Source organism: Pseudopipra pipra, chromosome 1 (assembly GCF_036250125.1).
Source record: "Pseudopipra pipra isolate bDixPip1 chromosome 1, bDixPip1.hap1, whole genome shotgun sequence".
NCBI classification, from domain to species: domain Eukaryota; kingdom Metazoa; phylum Chordata; class Aves; order Passeriformes; family Pipridae; genus Pseudopipra; species Pseudopipra pipra.
The window spans coordinates 21457085-21473579 of record NC_087549.1 but is presented as its reverse complement, the minus strand read 5'-3'; the positions used below and the strand labels follow the sequence as shown (position 1 = coordinate 21473579).

General features: G+C 35.9%; 1 protein-coding gene across 2 annotated transcripts in view; it reads left to right on the top strand.

Moving 5' to 3' along the window:
* Positions 1 to 15244, top strand: part of SPAG1 (sperm associated antigen 1) — a 36092-nt gene extending 20848 nt beyond the window's left edge. For both annotated transcript variants that reach the window (XM_064647511.1, XM_064647521.1), the window contains exons 13-19: positions 1316 to 1468; positions 4553 to 4728; positions 6741 to 6882; positions 7834 to 7960; positions 11124 to 11288; positions 13215 to 13592; positions 13785 to 15244. In XM_064647511.1, coding sequence (XP_064503581.1) covers positions 1316 to 1468; positions 4553 to 4728; positions 6741 to 6882; positions 7834 to 7960; positions 11124 to 11288; positions 13215 to 13592; positions 13785 to 13916 — 1273 coding nt within the window. In that variant the 3' untranslated portion in view covers positions 13917 to 15244. The remainder of the gene's footprint in view (positions 1 to 1315; positions 1469 to 4552; positions 4729 to 6740; positions 6883 to 7833; positions 7961 to 11123; positions 11289 to 13214; positions 13593 to 13784) is intronic.
* The last annotated feature ends 1251 nt before the right edge of the window (positions 15245 to 16495 follow it).

The following is a 16495-nucleotide window of genomic DNA, read 5'->3' as shown; positions in this document are numbered from 1 at the left end:
AAGGAGTAATGATGCAAAGCCAATTTACAGCAGAGAAGGCCAGCAGCCTCCTTGCACTTATAAACAGGAGCACAGCCAGTGGATTGAGAGAGGTGATTATCCCCTTGTAGTCAGCACTTGTTAGACAACACTGTGATAACTTCTGGTTTTCAGCTTCCTCAGTACAAGAAAGACAGTGATCACCTGGAGTGAGTTCAGTGACGTGTCACAGAGCAGGTTGTGGACTCTGGAGTATTCCCTGAAGAGGAGAGGCTGAGGGAGCTGGGTTTGTTCAGCTTAGAGGAGAATGGCTTCCAGAGGTTCTAGGAGCAGCCTGCCAGTTCCTATGAGGAGATTATCCACAGATGGATCCTGGCTCTTTCTGTCAGTGTTGTAGGAGGATAAGAGACAACAGACAAAAATAGAACCACACAAGGTTTGGGACTGTGTATTAGGAGAAACCTCCCCATAAACAGTGTGGGGCATTGCAACAGATTGCCCAGAGATGTTTTGCAGAGGTTCCCTTGAAGGTTTTCAAGGCCCAGCTGGGTCAAGCCCTGAGCAACCTTGTCTGATCTTGGGAGTTGACCATACCTGGGTTGGACCAGGGACATCTCAGCCTAAATTACTTTATGACTCTATGAAATCTAATTGTCTAGACTCATCTTAATTGCAGTATTTCAAAGCTGATCCTTCTTTCTCTTCAGCAAGAATCATTGACTGAAAAAAAAGTAGTCTTTAAGAAATAAAGCCTTTGTGGACTGCTTCTTCATGTTGCTGGAAAAGCACATGGTGTTTGGGAGGACTTCTGATGGCACAGTGTTGAACTCTGTGTTCACCAGGCAGACAATCAGAAGACTAAACAGACACAAGACAGGCAAAAACCTAAAAAGCAAAGAAAGACAGGTGTACATTCCTGTCTTACTGATTGTATTTTTTATGTGCATACTTTCCTATAAGGAAGCAGAATCAAAAGTTACGTAAGTGAAAGCACCATATACTCGAAACCCTCGTAGATCTAGGCACGTCTTAAGAAAATAGCTTTTGCACTTAAATAACTGCCATTACATTAATCATATCTCGGTGATAAATGCAGTTTTCCAGATAGAGTAGAGTAAGCTGTAGTAAAAGCACTAACCATTTCAAAACTGCATGTAATTTAGGGTATTAATGAATTTAGGGTGAACCACTTAGTCCCATTTTCCTTAGTTATGTTACTGGAAAGCCCATCTGAAATCACAAAGTTATGTATAATTGTGTATATTATAAAATATTTTTATTATTATTATTTCAGTTACTCTGTTTCAATCCTGCATTTTTCTGTTGTTTTCTCCAGAGCTCTGGAGCTTCAGCCGTTTTCCCTTAAGCCTCTTCTACGACGAGCAATGGCAAATGAGTCGATGGAGCGGTATCGACAGGCGTACATTGATTATAAAACAGTCCTACAAATAGACAGCAGCATCCAAGCAGCAAATGATAGTGCTAATAGGTAACTCCACTTACAAATTTTCTGATATGAGTTAAAATAGAAAAGTAGACCTTAAATTTGTTTGTTTTACATGCTCCCTCTGTTCTGTATCCCTCGTAGTTGTCATCACAATTAGTATATTAGAGGACTGACTGTTTCATTTAGTTGTTTTCCCATAATTTCACAGTTTTCCTCTGCCAGCAGTAGGTAACTTTCTGTTTTTTAAAAATGTAATATTTTAAAGTTGGGGGTGTTTTTAACTAGTGCTTCCACTTGTTGTCTTTCCCAGCTTGTATTTTGTACCATATAAAATAATACTCTAAGGTCCATACTTTTTCTCTGACATTTCTGTTTACTTTTCATATTAACAATCTTTCTGTGGCAGTTGAAGATTTATGTTAAGCACAAATCATTCAGTATTCTGCAGAGGTGTAAAAAACATAATTGAATATTATCTTTGACTTAAGTATTAATCCTCCAGCATTAATTCTTGCTGCCAAGAGAGGTTTGAACTTGTATAGTTATATTTTAATAGTATAAAATCAGAGTGTACACACTATTGTAATTGTGTTCTCATCAACATAGCTAAGTACATAAGTGTATGAATTATAGGATTTTTCCATTCCCTTTTCTTTCCTTTTTTTCTTTTAATGGACAAAAAAAAAGTATATGTGAAAGCAGAACAGCCATTAATCGTTGAGCAGGAACACACAAGCATGCAACTTTTAACAATGGAATCTAGTACCTTTTTTTTTCTATTTAAGGCAAGGCCATGAACAGTTGCACTATTACTTCATTAAAAAGTCCATAATATCTTTCTTTAAATTCTGCTTATTTGGCCAGAGAAGATCATGATGCTTTATCATCTGCTCTTACAATTACTGTTATTGATAACACAAGGAATAGTTACTAATCTCCTGTATCTATGGTGATAATGGAGCACTTGGATTGGTGAGATAATTGCTTTTCCTGGTATTTATGTAATTATTACACTTCTTAAAAATCTTGTTGGCTTATTTTATCTGCAGATATTCTTTTAATATTTCTCCTTGACTTGTAACTTGCTTACTAATAAGCTTATCTCCCTTTTTCCCCTTAACACTCTTCCTTTTCTCCTCTCTAGGCCTTCCTTATGTTTTTAGCTTCACTGCTCATTACTCTTTCCTCCCTGGCAACCCATCACCTTATTTCAGCTGCTTCTTCCTTCTCTTCTGCTGGTAATTCATTTTTGCTTGCAAATTGTTAGTTTCTAAAGCATAGACCTCCTGCGTAATTGAACTTCTACTATAATTTTTCTTTAATATTCCATCACTTGTGAATTCAACTGAAACTGTTTACCAAAGTATTCATTTTAATTTCCAAAGTAAGAGACCTTTCTAAAAACGAATTTTAATAAAACATTACAGTTACTGTGCTGCCTTTTAACTTAAAGGGACAACACCAAAATGTAATTTAATTTTTTTTTTAATATTAAGAATATCAGGTCTTAACAGCCTGCTTATATTGGAGGATTTCTTGTTTTTTAAGTTCCTCTGGGAAGTTAGATGGTGATGCTGTAGGAAGCTGATAGGAAAAACTCATCATCCTACTTGTGTATGAGGGTGGGTTTGTTGATCAATGTTAAGGCTTGTCTCTCTGTGGTTACATATCTAAGCAGACTTTCCAAAAACCTTAGAATCAAATGCATATCTTTAATACTCATGTAAAAAACATGTAGACTTTTAGTATCAAGCCTTTACCTGATCATTTTGCAATTAAAAGGAAATTATTTGAGTGTAAGTACAAACAAGTATACACAGTTATATCTTGTTTATTAGATGATGTTGAATTGTGTCTTTTATTGGTTCCTGACGTGACTTTTTAGATAAATTGGAAGGACTGTTTCTTTTAATGGTGTGTGACAAGTAACTGGAAATTGCATTTCAAGCATGCTTTTAATTAGTGGCATTTTCCTAACTTTGTGAACATCAATGGATTTCCTACTTTGTGTATTTTAATTTCCTCTTGAGTGAGTATTTTATTATTTGCTTTCCACAGTTAGAAATACGGAAACTCTAACGTGTAGGAATATATTTATGCCTTTCCTCTTACTAAAAGGAAGTTTCATTCCAGTTGTCTCAACTCCTTTAATATTAGTGAGGAAATTGCATGAGATAGCTGTATTCAAGTAGTATGTTTTTTACACCTGTGTTAGATGGAAATGCACCTACTATAAAAAGTTTTAGGTTTCTTTGCCATAGTATCAATGTAACTTTCTTTGCTACTCAATTCAGAATTTTCCTCTGTTAAAGTGTGTATTAGACTTATGACCAGTTGAACTTGACTCTTAAGCTTATGTTGAGATTAGATGATGTTTATCTCACTGTTATTCTCATAATTGATTAAATTTGTTGGGTTTTTTTTTTTAAAAATTACAAAATTTCTAATGGAACCATGAAGTCTCAAGTGGCTTCACTTACTATGTTAACTTAGGTCTTCAAAATGTAGCATGGCAGTGGGAAACTCCCACTTGAATGGAATTTGGATTGAGCCTCTCATGGACTGAAATAGTTGACTTATATGTATGTGTTGGTTTAAGAAAGACTGAACAGTTTTTATATACAATGAAAATATTTTTAAATGGGGATAAGGAGTGATCGATTAATGAATTTGCGACTATAAAGCTCTAAAATGCCACTTAACGCAGGCTACATTGTGACCTGCATTGGTTATTTAGACAATTATTGTTTCATTTGACATTTGCAAAGTTAGGTACAACACTTTGTCTGAGGATATTGTAATCTACACTTCTTATAAATAACACCTATGAACAGCTGAGAAGAATAAACAAAATAAATACATCCATTTTTTTCATATTTCTTTACTGGATGTGGTAGGAAGCATTTAGAGCTTAGTTGCAGAAATCAGTCATTGGCTTAAACATTAACAGGTCTTGTCTTCTAAATACCATTGACAACTGTGAAAATATTTTTTTAAATTAGTCTGAATAATTGTTCAGTTGTTTTTTGAAAATTTAGAACATTGCATTATTTAATTAGGGTGTTAGTTACTGAAGTGTGAGTTAAATATATGAAAAGTCATGTTGGTGGGGCTGTTCTCTTTCAGAATAACGAAGACTTTAATAGATCAGGATGGTCCCAGTTGGAGGGAGAAACTGCCACCAATTCCAGTTGTTCCAGTTGCTGCTCAGTTACACAGGTGGGATGGAGGAAACGTCACTTCAGAGAATAAGCCAGGAAGTACTATAGACATCAACAGAGAAGAACAATTGGAAATGAATTGTATGTATAACTAATGCAAATATATATACAAAAAAAAGAAAATAATTCTAATTGAAAGATGGAATATGTTTTAGTAATGTCAAAGAAACTGCTTTAGAAAATACTTTTCAGAGACCTTTGTGAAAAGCCGAAGTAGATGACTGTCATTTACATGATTGAGTTTAATGTGCTTTATGGAGCACAGGTATGATAATTTTTTTAAACCAAGTGATGTAGTTTGCAGCATGTAATTTCTGAAATTATATAAAATCAGCAGAAATACTCATCAGCAGTATATTGAGTCATATAATGAGCATCAGGTATAGTTATATGTCTGACATCATAGTATAGTTATAGAACAGTTTCCCCCCCCAAAAACACCACCCAAACAAACATCCATCTTTGACAGAAGACATTTAGGAGTCATCTTTCAAAGATGTCAGTTCTGCACTTGTCTATTCATAATCACTGAGTGCTAAACTCTAGGAAACTAACTTCCTTCCTGATTTTTTTTCTCTTCATTGCAGTTTCCATTTTTCTTCTTCAATAAATCAGATGAAGGAACCTTTCTGGTTCATATTTTATTGACATTAAACATTCTTTTTGCAAAGGCCTTAACTCTATGATATTTTTACTCAAGTATTAATTGGTTTCCCTTTGAGTTTATTTCAATATAAACAAAAGTAGTGCTGAGGATACTCTCCCCTTGATGAACACAGAGGTGGCTGCAGTGCATAACTGGGCTGTTGGCCAAATGTGTAACAGTGATGGGGTTATCTGTCCATAATGCATTGTTGCAATACTGAATGTCCTCTAAGTGCTTGTCTCAATCTGTTTCAAATAGAGCAGGCTTTGGTTAGGCTTTGATTTTAGAAATGTTAAATGAAGGCTGTGTAACTCTTTTCTTCACTGAAGGACGGCTGACTCTAAGGTTCTGGTTGCCTTCTCAGGGCTCTGCTGCATGTGAGACCTGACAGTGGTAGCTGGTGCTGAAAGCCTGCCAGCAACAATGTTCAGTCAGCAGTTAAAACTTACTATTGGCTGACACTTTTTTGGGACAGTTGTGTCTTGTTTTGTGTGTTGTGCAACTTGAGTTGTAATTTAGTTGTGTGTTTCATGTAGTTTCCTAATTTTTTTGCTGAGTTCAAGTTTTCTGGCATAGGAGACTGCCATGTTTTTATAAAAGAACTCAGTGAGTTTAATTATTAGTTAAAATTGACAGGTTATATACAGAGTTGAAAACCTGAAGCTTGGCAAGGGGCTTATACTCTTTAGCAAGGTGCAAAAAGTAGATTATGATTTACTTAGAGCTGTGTTGGTACTGTTTGCTCACAACAGAGACACGAAACGCAGTCAGGATCCGTTTTTGCACCACAAACACAGCTAAAAATCGCAGTCTAACCCAAAAGCATATGAAACAAATGATGTGGAGTTAAGAATGAAAGGCAATTATGGAATAACACAGTATTGATAAAAAGAAGTGTAGTTAGGTGTTTCCAAGTTCCTCAAAGCATCTTTTATACATTGTTATGAACACAATATAACTGATGTAACTCCGACTAATGCAATGATTTGTTTGTCATTATTGGCATAGTAATTGTGATGGTTACTTGCAGGAGGAACATCAGATCAAATTATGGCCACCTTGGTATGATGGTAGAGATCTAGAAGGTCTTTAATACTGATGATTAAATCTCCACCATTGCAAGTAAAACTAACATCTCGGTGGAGATAGGTAGGCCCTCTCTACCCTCTAGAAGGGGTAGGTAGAAGGCGATGAAAGCTTAGAGCTGTCTGTTGCATTCCCATTATTTTCACCCTGGTGCATGGGGAAGTATGTGTTGAGCCAAATGTAGATATGGTAGTTTATCCCTTTCTTAGAGCAGCAGGGAGATAGGGGACAGAAATGGCAATGTGCAGACTGATAATGACACTCCAGTTGCCAGGCTTTTATTCTTAGTCTGCACAGATAATTCAGCTACCCTTAATGAACTGACCTTCTTATGTAACACTGTGATCCCTTTGTGATGTAGGTGAGGAAGCTATGGAGAAATTCAAGAGATTGAAAAATGAAGGGAATGATTTTGTAAAACTGGGGGAATATGACGAAGCTATAAATAAATACAGTGAATGCATGAAGTTAAATGCTGAGGAATGTACGGTCTACACTAACAGGTAAAGATCCAAAATCTAACTCTGCTTTGTGGGATATATTTTCTCACTGCAAATAGAGATTTTACATCCCGTCAGTAACCTTAGTGAAAAAGGAATTTTTTCCCCACTTGATAAGTATTTCTAATAACAAAGCTGATTTTTTGTTAAACCACATTATTTTCCAAGGGGAGGAAGTATTCATGTCAGTGATATATATCTTAAAATCCTTTATCTAAATAGAATAAGCAATAGTAAAAGTTACAATTAGCATAGCATAGTGCAGCATTTTTTGAGAATACTGGCATGATTTGAATTAAAAACTTAACATGCAATAGTAGTACCTCAAATATGAAGAGTAATAATTCAGAGAAAATGTACATTCTGAGAAAATAAAAGTAGGAACACAGTCATACATCAGTATTATCTTAAGGGTTGACCTAATTCTGTAGTATAATTCTTTATGCTGTAATCTTATCAGCTTTCACAAACTAAGAAGGATTTGATTAGATCAGTAGTTGAATAGGAGACTTCCAAGTAATAATTAGGTGCAGAAAGCAGTATTGTTTATTTAGTCTAGAGCACTTTTTTACCCAGAATGGCTGTAAAATAATCTGTATTACCACTATACTATAATTTTATTATTATTTATTATATTTTATTTATCATTTTACATTAACCGCTATACTGTCATATTATCCTAACATAACCTCTGCTTTTAAAATACTTGCATATCTGCCTAACTTTGAGCATTAGTCATACTTGAATTTTGGCTTTTATTGCAGGAATTGCCCTCTCTAAATCCGTCCAGTGATGTTCTTAATACTTAATGATTTTGATGTACTTTAAAAAAATACCAAATTGAGACTGAATTGTGTGAAGTATTGTAATTAACATTTACGAGTCAGATACTGTTAGCACTACAACACTGTAGAATTTACTTATATTGCAGTGTATTCTGTTTTTCTGTGTTAGAGCTCTCTGTTACTTGAAACTGTATAAATATGAAGAGGCTAAGCAGGATTGTGATCATGTTCTTCAGATAGAAGATTCTAATATTAAAGCTTTTTATAGAAGAGCACTAGCGTACAAAGGATTACAGGTGAGGAAAAAGAACATGGCAGGTATCCTTAAGCACCTCTAAACTTGCTTATCCTCTTCAAAGGCAATGAGGTAGTTGCAGTCGATGGGTGAAAGCAAACGAAGTACACAGTGTGATGATCTGTTACTTTGTAGAGCACTTAACATAGATAAAACATTATATAAATATTTTTTCAACATAAAAACCTGCATGTTGACATGTAATGATTTGAGAAAACACAAGAATATTGGAATAATGAAATTTGACTGGAGATGGTTTAAACAAGTTTCAAATCTCTTCTGATATCCTAATATCCTGAGTATCCCAGTCTTTTCTATCTGTCAAGGTGTTTACTATAACTTTGCTGATGACAAATGGATTCTCTCCAAGTCTGTCTTTATCTGTCCAAACTAAAATCTCAGGCTGTCTTTGGGCATCTGTTCATGTTTAAGTGCCTGTCATATTAAACCAGGGTTTTAATTATCTTTGTTTTCTCTCTCTTCTTTCCCCAAAGACATTATGAACCTTTGTCAGTAATATACTTTGTGGAAGTGTTGGTATTCAGCCTTTTCCTTTCCATCTGCACAGTGATGTTGGTGTCTGTACAGTGCTTATCTTAACACACAATTCTTAGAGTATTCTTTTACGTGAGCATCATAAATGCAGACTTAGATTGCTCATATCCATCCTGAATGTGACTGCAACTCTTATGTTCTATCACTTGAACTACACTGCTCCTTTTGTCCATCCCTCTGTTGGTTCCCCTTCTTTGGTGATGTTAAATTAGCCCCTACACTTCATAATTCTTTCACAGCAATCCTTGTTCTGCTTGTCAGCTCTTATCTGGTATTAAATTATCAGCTTCTCACTTCTGTTGGCTCTCGATGGCAGCTCTTGTCATCTGCTTTGTATTAAATGTTACAAGTGTCCTTAAACAAGCATCTTAAGTGCTTTCTTCTGTGTTGCTCTTTGTTACTGGAGGTCTGCCAGATTTCATCATTGTCCTTCAAATGAATGGACTTACCTCAAATTTCTATTATGTTTGATGCCTTAACAGAGAATTACCCTATTGTTTCTCAGCTTTCAAATCACCTGAGGACAACCTGTTTGTGCTTAGCACCAGCCTATTCCCATCCCATGTTGTCATTCCAAATGCAAGTCATAGGAACCAGAGGATCTTTTGTCCTCCATTACAGTAGCAATAAAATTCCGAAAGTTTGATTAATTTTCAAAAAAGGTGCAAAGCCTTAATTTTGTGTTATATTTTTTCTGTAACTGTACCAAGGTACCTGGAATTAATCACCTCTAACTTTGTTGTTGAACTTGGTAAAAATCAGTGTAAATACGAGTATGTAGTGATTCTACCAGTCCACAAAAAAGGAATTACACACTTATGAAGAATGTCAAGAATTGGGGAAATAACTTCTGCTTTTTTGAGTATTCTAGAAAAAACTGCCTTTTTTGTATTATTGAAGACAGCCTGAAACACAGTGTTCATGGATTCCTTCAGAACAGTCTGAGCTGTGGACTCCCAAAATGTTTTGTTGTGGTTGGATTAAATGCTTCATTATTGCTAATTCCAGGGATGTGAGTGATTTGTAAAACCAGAGAAAGCAACAAAAGTGATCTGAAGTTGACAAATGACTCTAATGAAGAATTTTAAGAGCTAAAAACGTAGTTTGGCAAAGACCTAACTAAGCTGGGAAGTGTTATTTGTATATAAATATCCAGATATTTAACCACAGAAGCTGCAGTGGAATTTAATGTAGTAAATGAGGGGTTTTTTAATAGATTTACCAAGATGTAATTAAGGGAAGATCAGGAAAGTATCGTATCATGCTTGTGTGATGAATTAGGCCTGTGACATAGGACACAGGACCCCAGATCTCATCTCCTACAGGTGGTAATCCAGTCTGGGTACTGCCATCTTGTATGATTTTTGCTGAGGAGTCTGGGAGGCTGCAATTTTAAATCCAGGAGGGTTGGGTGTTCGCTGACCCTTGTTACTGTTTTCTTTTCTCTGTAGGTGTGAATCTTTGCATCTGTAATTCAGATGGTTTAGCTTCATTAGTAGCGGATTTCTGATCTGCAACCTGCATTCATTTGCTTAGGCTGCGTAATCCTCATTCTCACTCTTCCTTCACAATCTAAGAGGCTTCAGTTCACCTGCAGGCTTAGTGCAGCGTCTCTGGACCTTGAATACTGGTCAGCAGTACTGAACAAAATACTCTGTGTGTGAAGGAATGAGAGTGACTGGTACAGGAGTGCTTTTCTTACGGTTGAGATGCTGAGGAAATACCTCAGCTGGTACATGAGGATTTTTTTCCATGACAATACAAACGACTTAATAGTAACCTTATGATACTATTTGGGAACAAAAAAATACTAGGTCCCTCACACAAGAAATTATGTTGGTCTTTTACTATCTGCATGGTCTTTTACTGTTTACTGCTACATTTCATCTATATTGTTGATACTCCGGCCCTTGGGGTGTCTTGATATTTTTCTGTTATATTCCAGTCTTCCTCAGAACTGATGCTATTAACTTTGTCTCTCCAGAAAATTTAGTCTAAGAAAATACTAATTTCTGGTGTAAAAATTGGAAATAAAAGCATTGAACAAATTACAAGACTGATTATTGAGGAACTGTGTCCTAATGCCACTCTGTCCCTGTGTTTGTCCTAATCCTGTTTATCCCAGAGTTCATAATATAATCCCAGTCTTTTCAAATATTACCAAAAATTTCACTGTAAGACATGGTCTATTGGATTGAAGCCCAGGAAGATTAGGTATATTTTTAATCAAAGCTCAATTTAATGCTCTTTTATTGGCAAAGCAAGTATGCAAACTTGCTGGACTCACATTAGTCTTGAAGCAGTGTTACAGTGTAAGCAATTATGCTTAAAAGCAGCAGTCTTCAATAATTTGTTCTTTGATACAGGGAATATATTTCTGAAAATAAATTATTTCATATTACATATTTAATTGGGAGTATTTAGTCACAAAATATTAACTCAAACTCAGTTTCCTTTTTTCTCCTCTAGAGAAATTACAGTGTCTGTATTTAGATTTTTTTCATCTACTTTCTGTCCAGATCCTAGGATTTTTACTTTTCTTATTTGTAAAGGACAGTATGGTAGTTCAAACTTACTTTTCTAGTGATGATTTTCCCTTCTACTTACAGAATTATCAAGCCAGTGTTGATGATTTCAACAAGGTACTTCTAATAGATCCAAATGTTCTTGAAGCACAAAAGGAACTAGAGGAGGTAACCCAACTGCTTCACCTTGACAGCAGTGCTGGAGCTGGCAGTCCACAAAAGCAAAGGAAGGAAGTAACCATACAAGAGGTAAAAACACCTGTTCATTTCTTAAAAGCAAACAGTACAGAAGCCACACATTCAAAGAGATAATATTAAAACTTTTGTTTTGCCCATCTTAGCTCTAGATTTTTGGGGGGGTGGGGTTGTATTTTTTGTGTTATTTTGAGGTCATCTTGGAGGATATTTAGATATGATGTTTTCAAGGTTCATTACATTCTATAATAAAGCTTAGACTGCTCTGAAGTATATGGAAAAATGGAAGAAGTCCTTTTAGATGGCACTGAACTTGAGGATATGCTCCTTGTAAACAAAAACTGCATGGACTGAAGTGTTTTACAGAATGCAGCTGTCACGTAGCGGTTTTGCTTGTGAAGTCTGTGCTTCTCAGGCAGCCTCTGGGGCTGTGCTGGCCAAGGTCCATGGTCCATAGGTGTGCTAGCTGCTCCTGTGCTGGTCCTACAGCTATGGGTCTGAAAAATGAAATCCTACCTTGAAGAGCAAAACATCTGTAGGATCTTATCAAAGAAACACACGATGTAATGTTATGTAGAGGATCAGAATGTCAGCCTCGCACAGTTCGGGGTATAATTAGCTGATGAAAGGATTTTCTCAGTCATCTGATGTTTTTGGATTGTAGCTTTGCTGGTCCTTTAAGAATTTATTTTCCCCCCCTTTAATTTAAAAATGTATAGTTAAAATACATAGTGACCAGTCTGTACAGTGACAGCGTAATTTGATAATGTAATTTCAGAATAGTGGTATAATGGAAATGCAGTTATTTATACAGAAAAAGCTTGTTTTCTTGAAATGCTTCACATTGTCACGAGTTCATGGAATTTTATATAATTGGCATAATCTGGGTATAGTGTTAGTTAAGCTCTGAGTTGTGACAAACAAAGGGACCTGGAAAGTGTTTAGAGGAGGTTTGGTAAGTGACCGCATTGCTCGAAGAACCAGCCGACTACATTACTGGCACTGGTAATTTTTCCAGGGGTGGGGCAGGAAGCATTTATGTTTGTGGTCATAATTACAGCTCCCCCTATAGAGAGCCTATGCTGTCTTACCTGCTGTGGTACACAGTAGTTCCATGAAAAGAGACTGCAGAGAAAAGTAAGGAAAATTAGAAAATTGATCTATCATCATTGTGCCATTTTAATCAAGCTATAATTATATAAAAGACAGTCAGGATTTCTCCCTTTATTCTAAGGATTGTTGAAAAATAGAAGAAAATGTCTGTAAGTCCAATGCAGTATTTTCAAAAAATGACTAATCCCCTGTACTACACAATATAGTATCTTCAGACTTCTCAAAATACTTGGCATCCTTTGAGAGATCCTGTTCAATGAGTTTTAGTGAGGTTATACTAATTGCACAACTCTTGATGGCTTGAAATAGATTTTAGCAAATGTGGTTGAACCCACAGTTAATATTCTAGCAACTGATTTATGAAACTTGATACAGGCTGCAATTTCAGAAGTGAAGTAGATATTCAGGCAGTTAACCGTGCTGAGCTTTCTCCTTCCACAGTGAGACTTCAAACATCAACCTGATAGAGCTGCCATGTACCTGTACTGTCCAGGAGGCACAGCAGAGAACTGAAACATGGGTGTCTGGTGCCTTGACTCCAGTTCTCCTGGAGTCTCCACATTTAATATATGCATACATTCTTCCTTAGCTTTCTCCCAGTGGTCTTCAGGCGTCTTTCTGCAGTGGAGTGGCAAGTGGTGAAAAGATGTGTAAAACACACACTTTTGACTATGAAACTTTAAAGATGAATTAGAGAGGTGCTGTTCTGGGGGTCAATAGGACACAGAAGAACAATGGTGCCTTTCTTTTATGAAGAGTAGAATGCCAGCTTTAACCTAGTGACGTGATGGATATATGCTGCTCATGAAGATTCAGGTTATCTATGTGACCACATTAAAATGATTTGTTGACATTTTCTTTGTGAAGGTGACTGGACATGATGAACAGGAGGAGAGACAGTTTGCTACATCAGATGATGTTGTGACTGATCACATTACTTCCAAAGAAGCAGTTCAAAAGAATGTGCCACTGAAGTCCTCTGAGAAACTGCGCATTTGTGAACCATCTAATGCCTATGACTTTGGCCAGATTATAAATACAGTGAATGCCAATAAGGATAAAGCTGCTTGTGCAGATCTTTTAACAATTACTGATCCGAAAAAATTGCCAGTGCTGCTGAGTAACAAACTTGAAGGAGAAATCCTTCTGATATTTATCCAGTCATTGGAACATTATGTAGCTGGAAAAGATCCTGGCCTTGTATATCAGCACCTTTTCTACTTGAGCAAAGCAGAAAGATTTAAGGTGAGAACCTAGATTGAATGTATACTTAAATTGCACAGAAACTTAAAGGAAATTTTCAGAGCTTAAAAGGAAATTATACACTGGTTTTGTATCTCTGTCAGATACTATGATTTTCAGTCATCCTCTGCTATTTATAATTACAAAATATATAAAACAATTATAAAATAATTGTTGTGGGTTTTTTTTCTTCAGGTGGTGTTGGCCCTTCTTAGCAAAAATGAAAAAGAAGAAGTACAGCAACTGTTTGACTTACTTTCAGAAAACCAGAGTGATCAGTACTCATTGGAAGATCTTGAGAGCCTTAAAAAGGTTTATGAACTTTAAGAAGTTAAAGTTTATTGTCTGCATGTGGATAGTTCATGTGTAAAAGATGGATCTATGATCTGCAGACTTGAATGAGTTCAAGTGGGTCTTTACCTGGAGTGCTGAAATTTTATTTTGTTTTGACAGCGTATGCACATTTAAAACTTGCTGCTCTTTTTTTCTTGTAGTTGTATACATCTTTAGAACTTAATGCATGCCTGTGTTCAGTAACAGAGTTCATTTTATTTGGCGTACTGATTTTATTTAGACTGTATTAATTATATATAGAAAAATATGTTTTACATTATATGTATATAATGTGAATTATCTTGATGGTGGAATAGATAATATACTTTTTAGTCATCACTTGTTATATCATTTGGTGAGTTCTAAGTTCTTGAGATAAAGAAGTGAGATAAATGGGTCAGTTAGCAGTAGTTTTGCTAAAATAAGTTTACAAAAAGTATTAACACTTTTCAGATAAACTACTACAGGCCACCTGTTTCTTTGGTATCCCTGGTCTATACAAAACAGATTTAAATATTTTGGCACAATACAACTTAGTAGCAAAGGTGAATGAATAATGTATTAGCTTGTCATGGAACTCTTTGAAACAAAATTGTTAAACATTGGGCATGTTTTAACAAATGAATAATTTTTAGTGCACAGAGAATTACTTTTTTTTCTGTGTGTGCTGAAGGACTGCTGGTTTGCCTGGCTTTTTTTTTTTTTGCAGTGACAGTGGTAAACAGAAGAAAACGTGGCTGCACTTCACAATAGAAATATTTATCTCTGAGTTTTGTAATTGGATTATTTAAAACATCAGCTGTTTCTGTTTACAGGCATATTTATAAAACTAAAAGTAAAATAATTTTGTGGATCAGTATGATTTTTTTTTATTTCAGGCAGTACTTATGTTTTATATTTGACTCTGACAATGCTTCAAAGATGAAGCTTTTAAATTTTTCAAATACCTGATGCCTTCTTTGTGTTATAAATAACGTGTGTTATAAATGTATATCAGACTCACAAGCACTGCAGAAATATCATTAAGGATGTTGTTCTAATGAAATTTTTTCTCAGGTGTATATTGATAAAGTTCTTTTCTTGAAAAGGACAATTATCGATTCTCTTTTCTGGTTCAATACTCTTTAGGCTTACAGTTTTGAAGTGGATTATGAGTTTTGTCTTGGAGTGCGAAGAACAAAGCTTTTAGTTTCTGAAGCACCATCAGAACAACCAATGGTTTTTGGTTTTAAATGTCCTCTTTTTATGAGATTCTAGTAGTCAAGACAAATCTGTTGCTCGTCTTATCCAGTTAAGCAACAACGTGCCAGTTTCATTCTTCAGTCCTGGTGTCAAAGTGTTCATATTCAGGCATTTCAGTGTTACTGATTTCAGTCTTTCAGTTTTGTTCCACTATAGTTTAGTATGTTCAGAGAAGATTCATTGTATGTGTCCAACTGTAGTTCAGAAAAGAGAGCATAAAAATTAGGTGCATAGTTTTAAAATAGTCTTAATTGCTTGGTAACTGTAGCTGAGTAAGAGCCCAATGTCAAAAGCTCTTGATGAAGTCAAGTCTTTCTCTGTGCCACTCAACCCCCCCAAGTACTAAATGCTCCTTAGAGACCAACTTCAGCAGTCACAGCTGTTTCTTAGAAAGTATCTCATTTGTAAAGGCTTTTTTGACACTGAGGACAAAAATAAAAATGTCTGCAGCAGAAAATCATAATATAATTTAGTAAATTTAGGAGACAACCTGACATTATTTAAGAGATAATGGCTTAAAAAAAGATTTTGAAATGGAAGGTTCTTGACAAATCATTTGTCCGTGAAGAAAGAGACAAATAGGTGCTCACAGACAGACATACAGGATCATAGTTAATTTTAGGACAGTTTTAATCAATCCCTCGTGATTAAACTAGAAACCTAAAAGTTGTCCACAGAAAAGCAGTCCAGTAGTCCAGAAAGATACCTTTTCTTTTAATACCTTTCACCTTGAGTGTCAGCTGAAACAGAGTGAATTCAGTTTGAGGTAAAAATGACTGAGATCGCAGATCAAGAACCTCAAACTACTCCTTGCTAAGAAGTTCTAAACTGAGAGCTGCAGCAATGATTGCAAGTGAACTCATTACCCAGCTGGTGGCAGGGAGCTGTCACCAGCTGCAGGCAGCACCAGATTAAATAACAAACACCCCCTGATTTGACAAATTGGGGCTTGGCTGTGAAGTCACCCATCTTCTGAAGCAAAGAGCTGATCTTGAGGATGTCTCAACAGAGACTGTCTTCAACAGTCTCATAGGAGGGCAGGATTTGCTGGAAAGTTTATACTGAGCCCTGAGGAAATACCCGGCAATAAACAGGTTTCCCCTTTCTGTGTATCTGATCTTGTCAGGTTAAGGCAGACCAGATTTGGCTCATTGAGTATATAGACAACCCCCCAGACTACCCCAAATGCTGTTCAGTAGGTAGCCCCTCTAGTCTGGCTTGACACTGGTCTCAGTATTTTCAGTATGTTCCCAGCCCTGGTCCCATACCAGGAGCTGCTTTTTAAAGTTTATTTAACTCATTCCAGTCTGTGATCCCAAAAGGGGAAGACA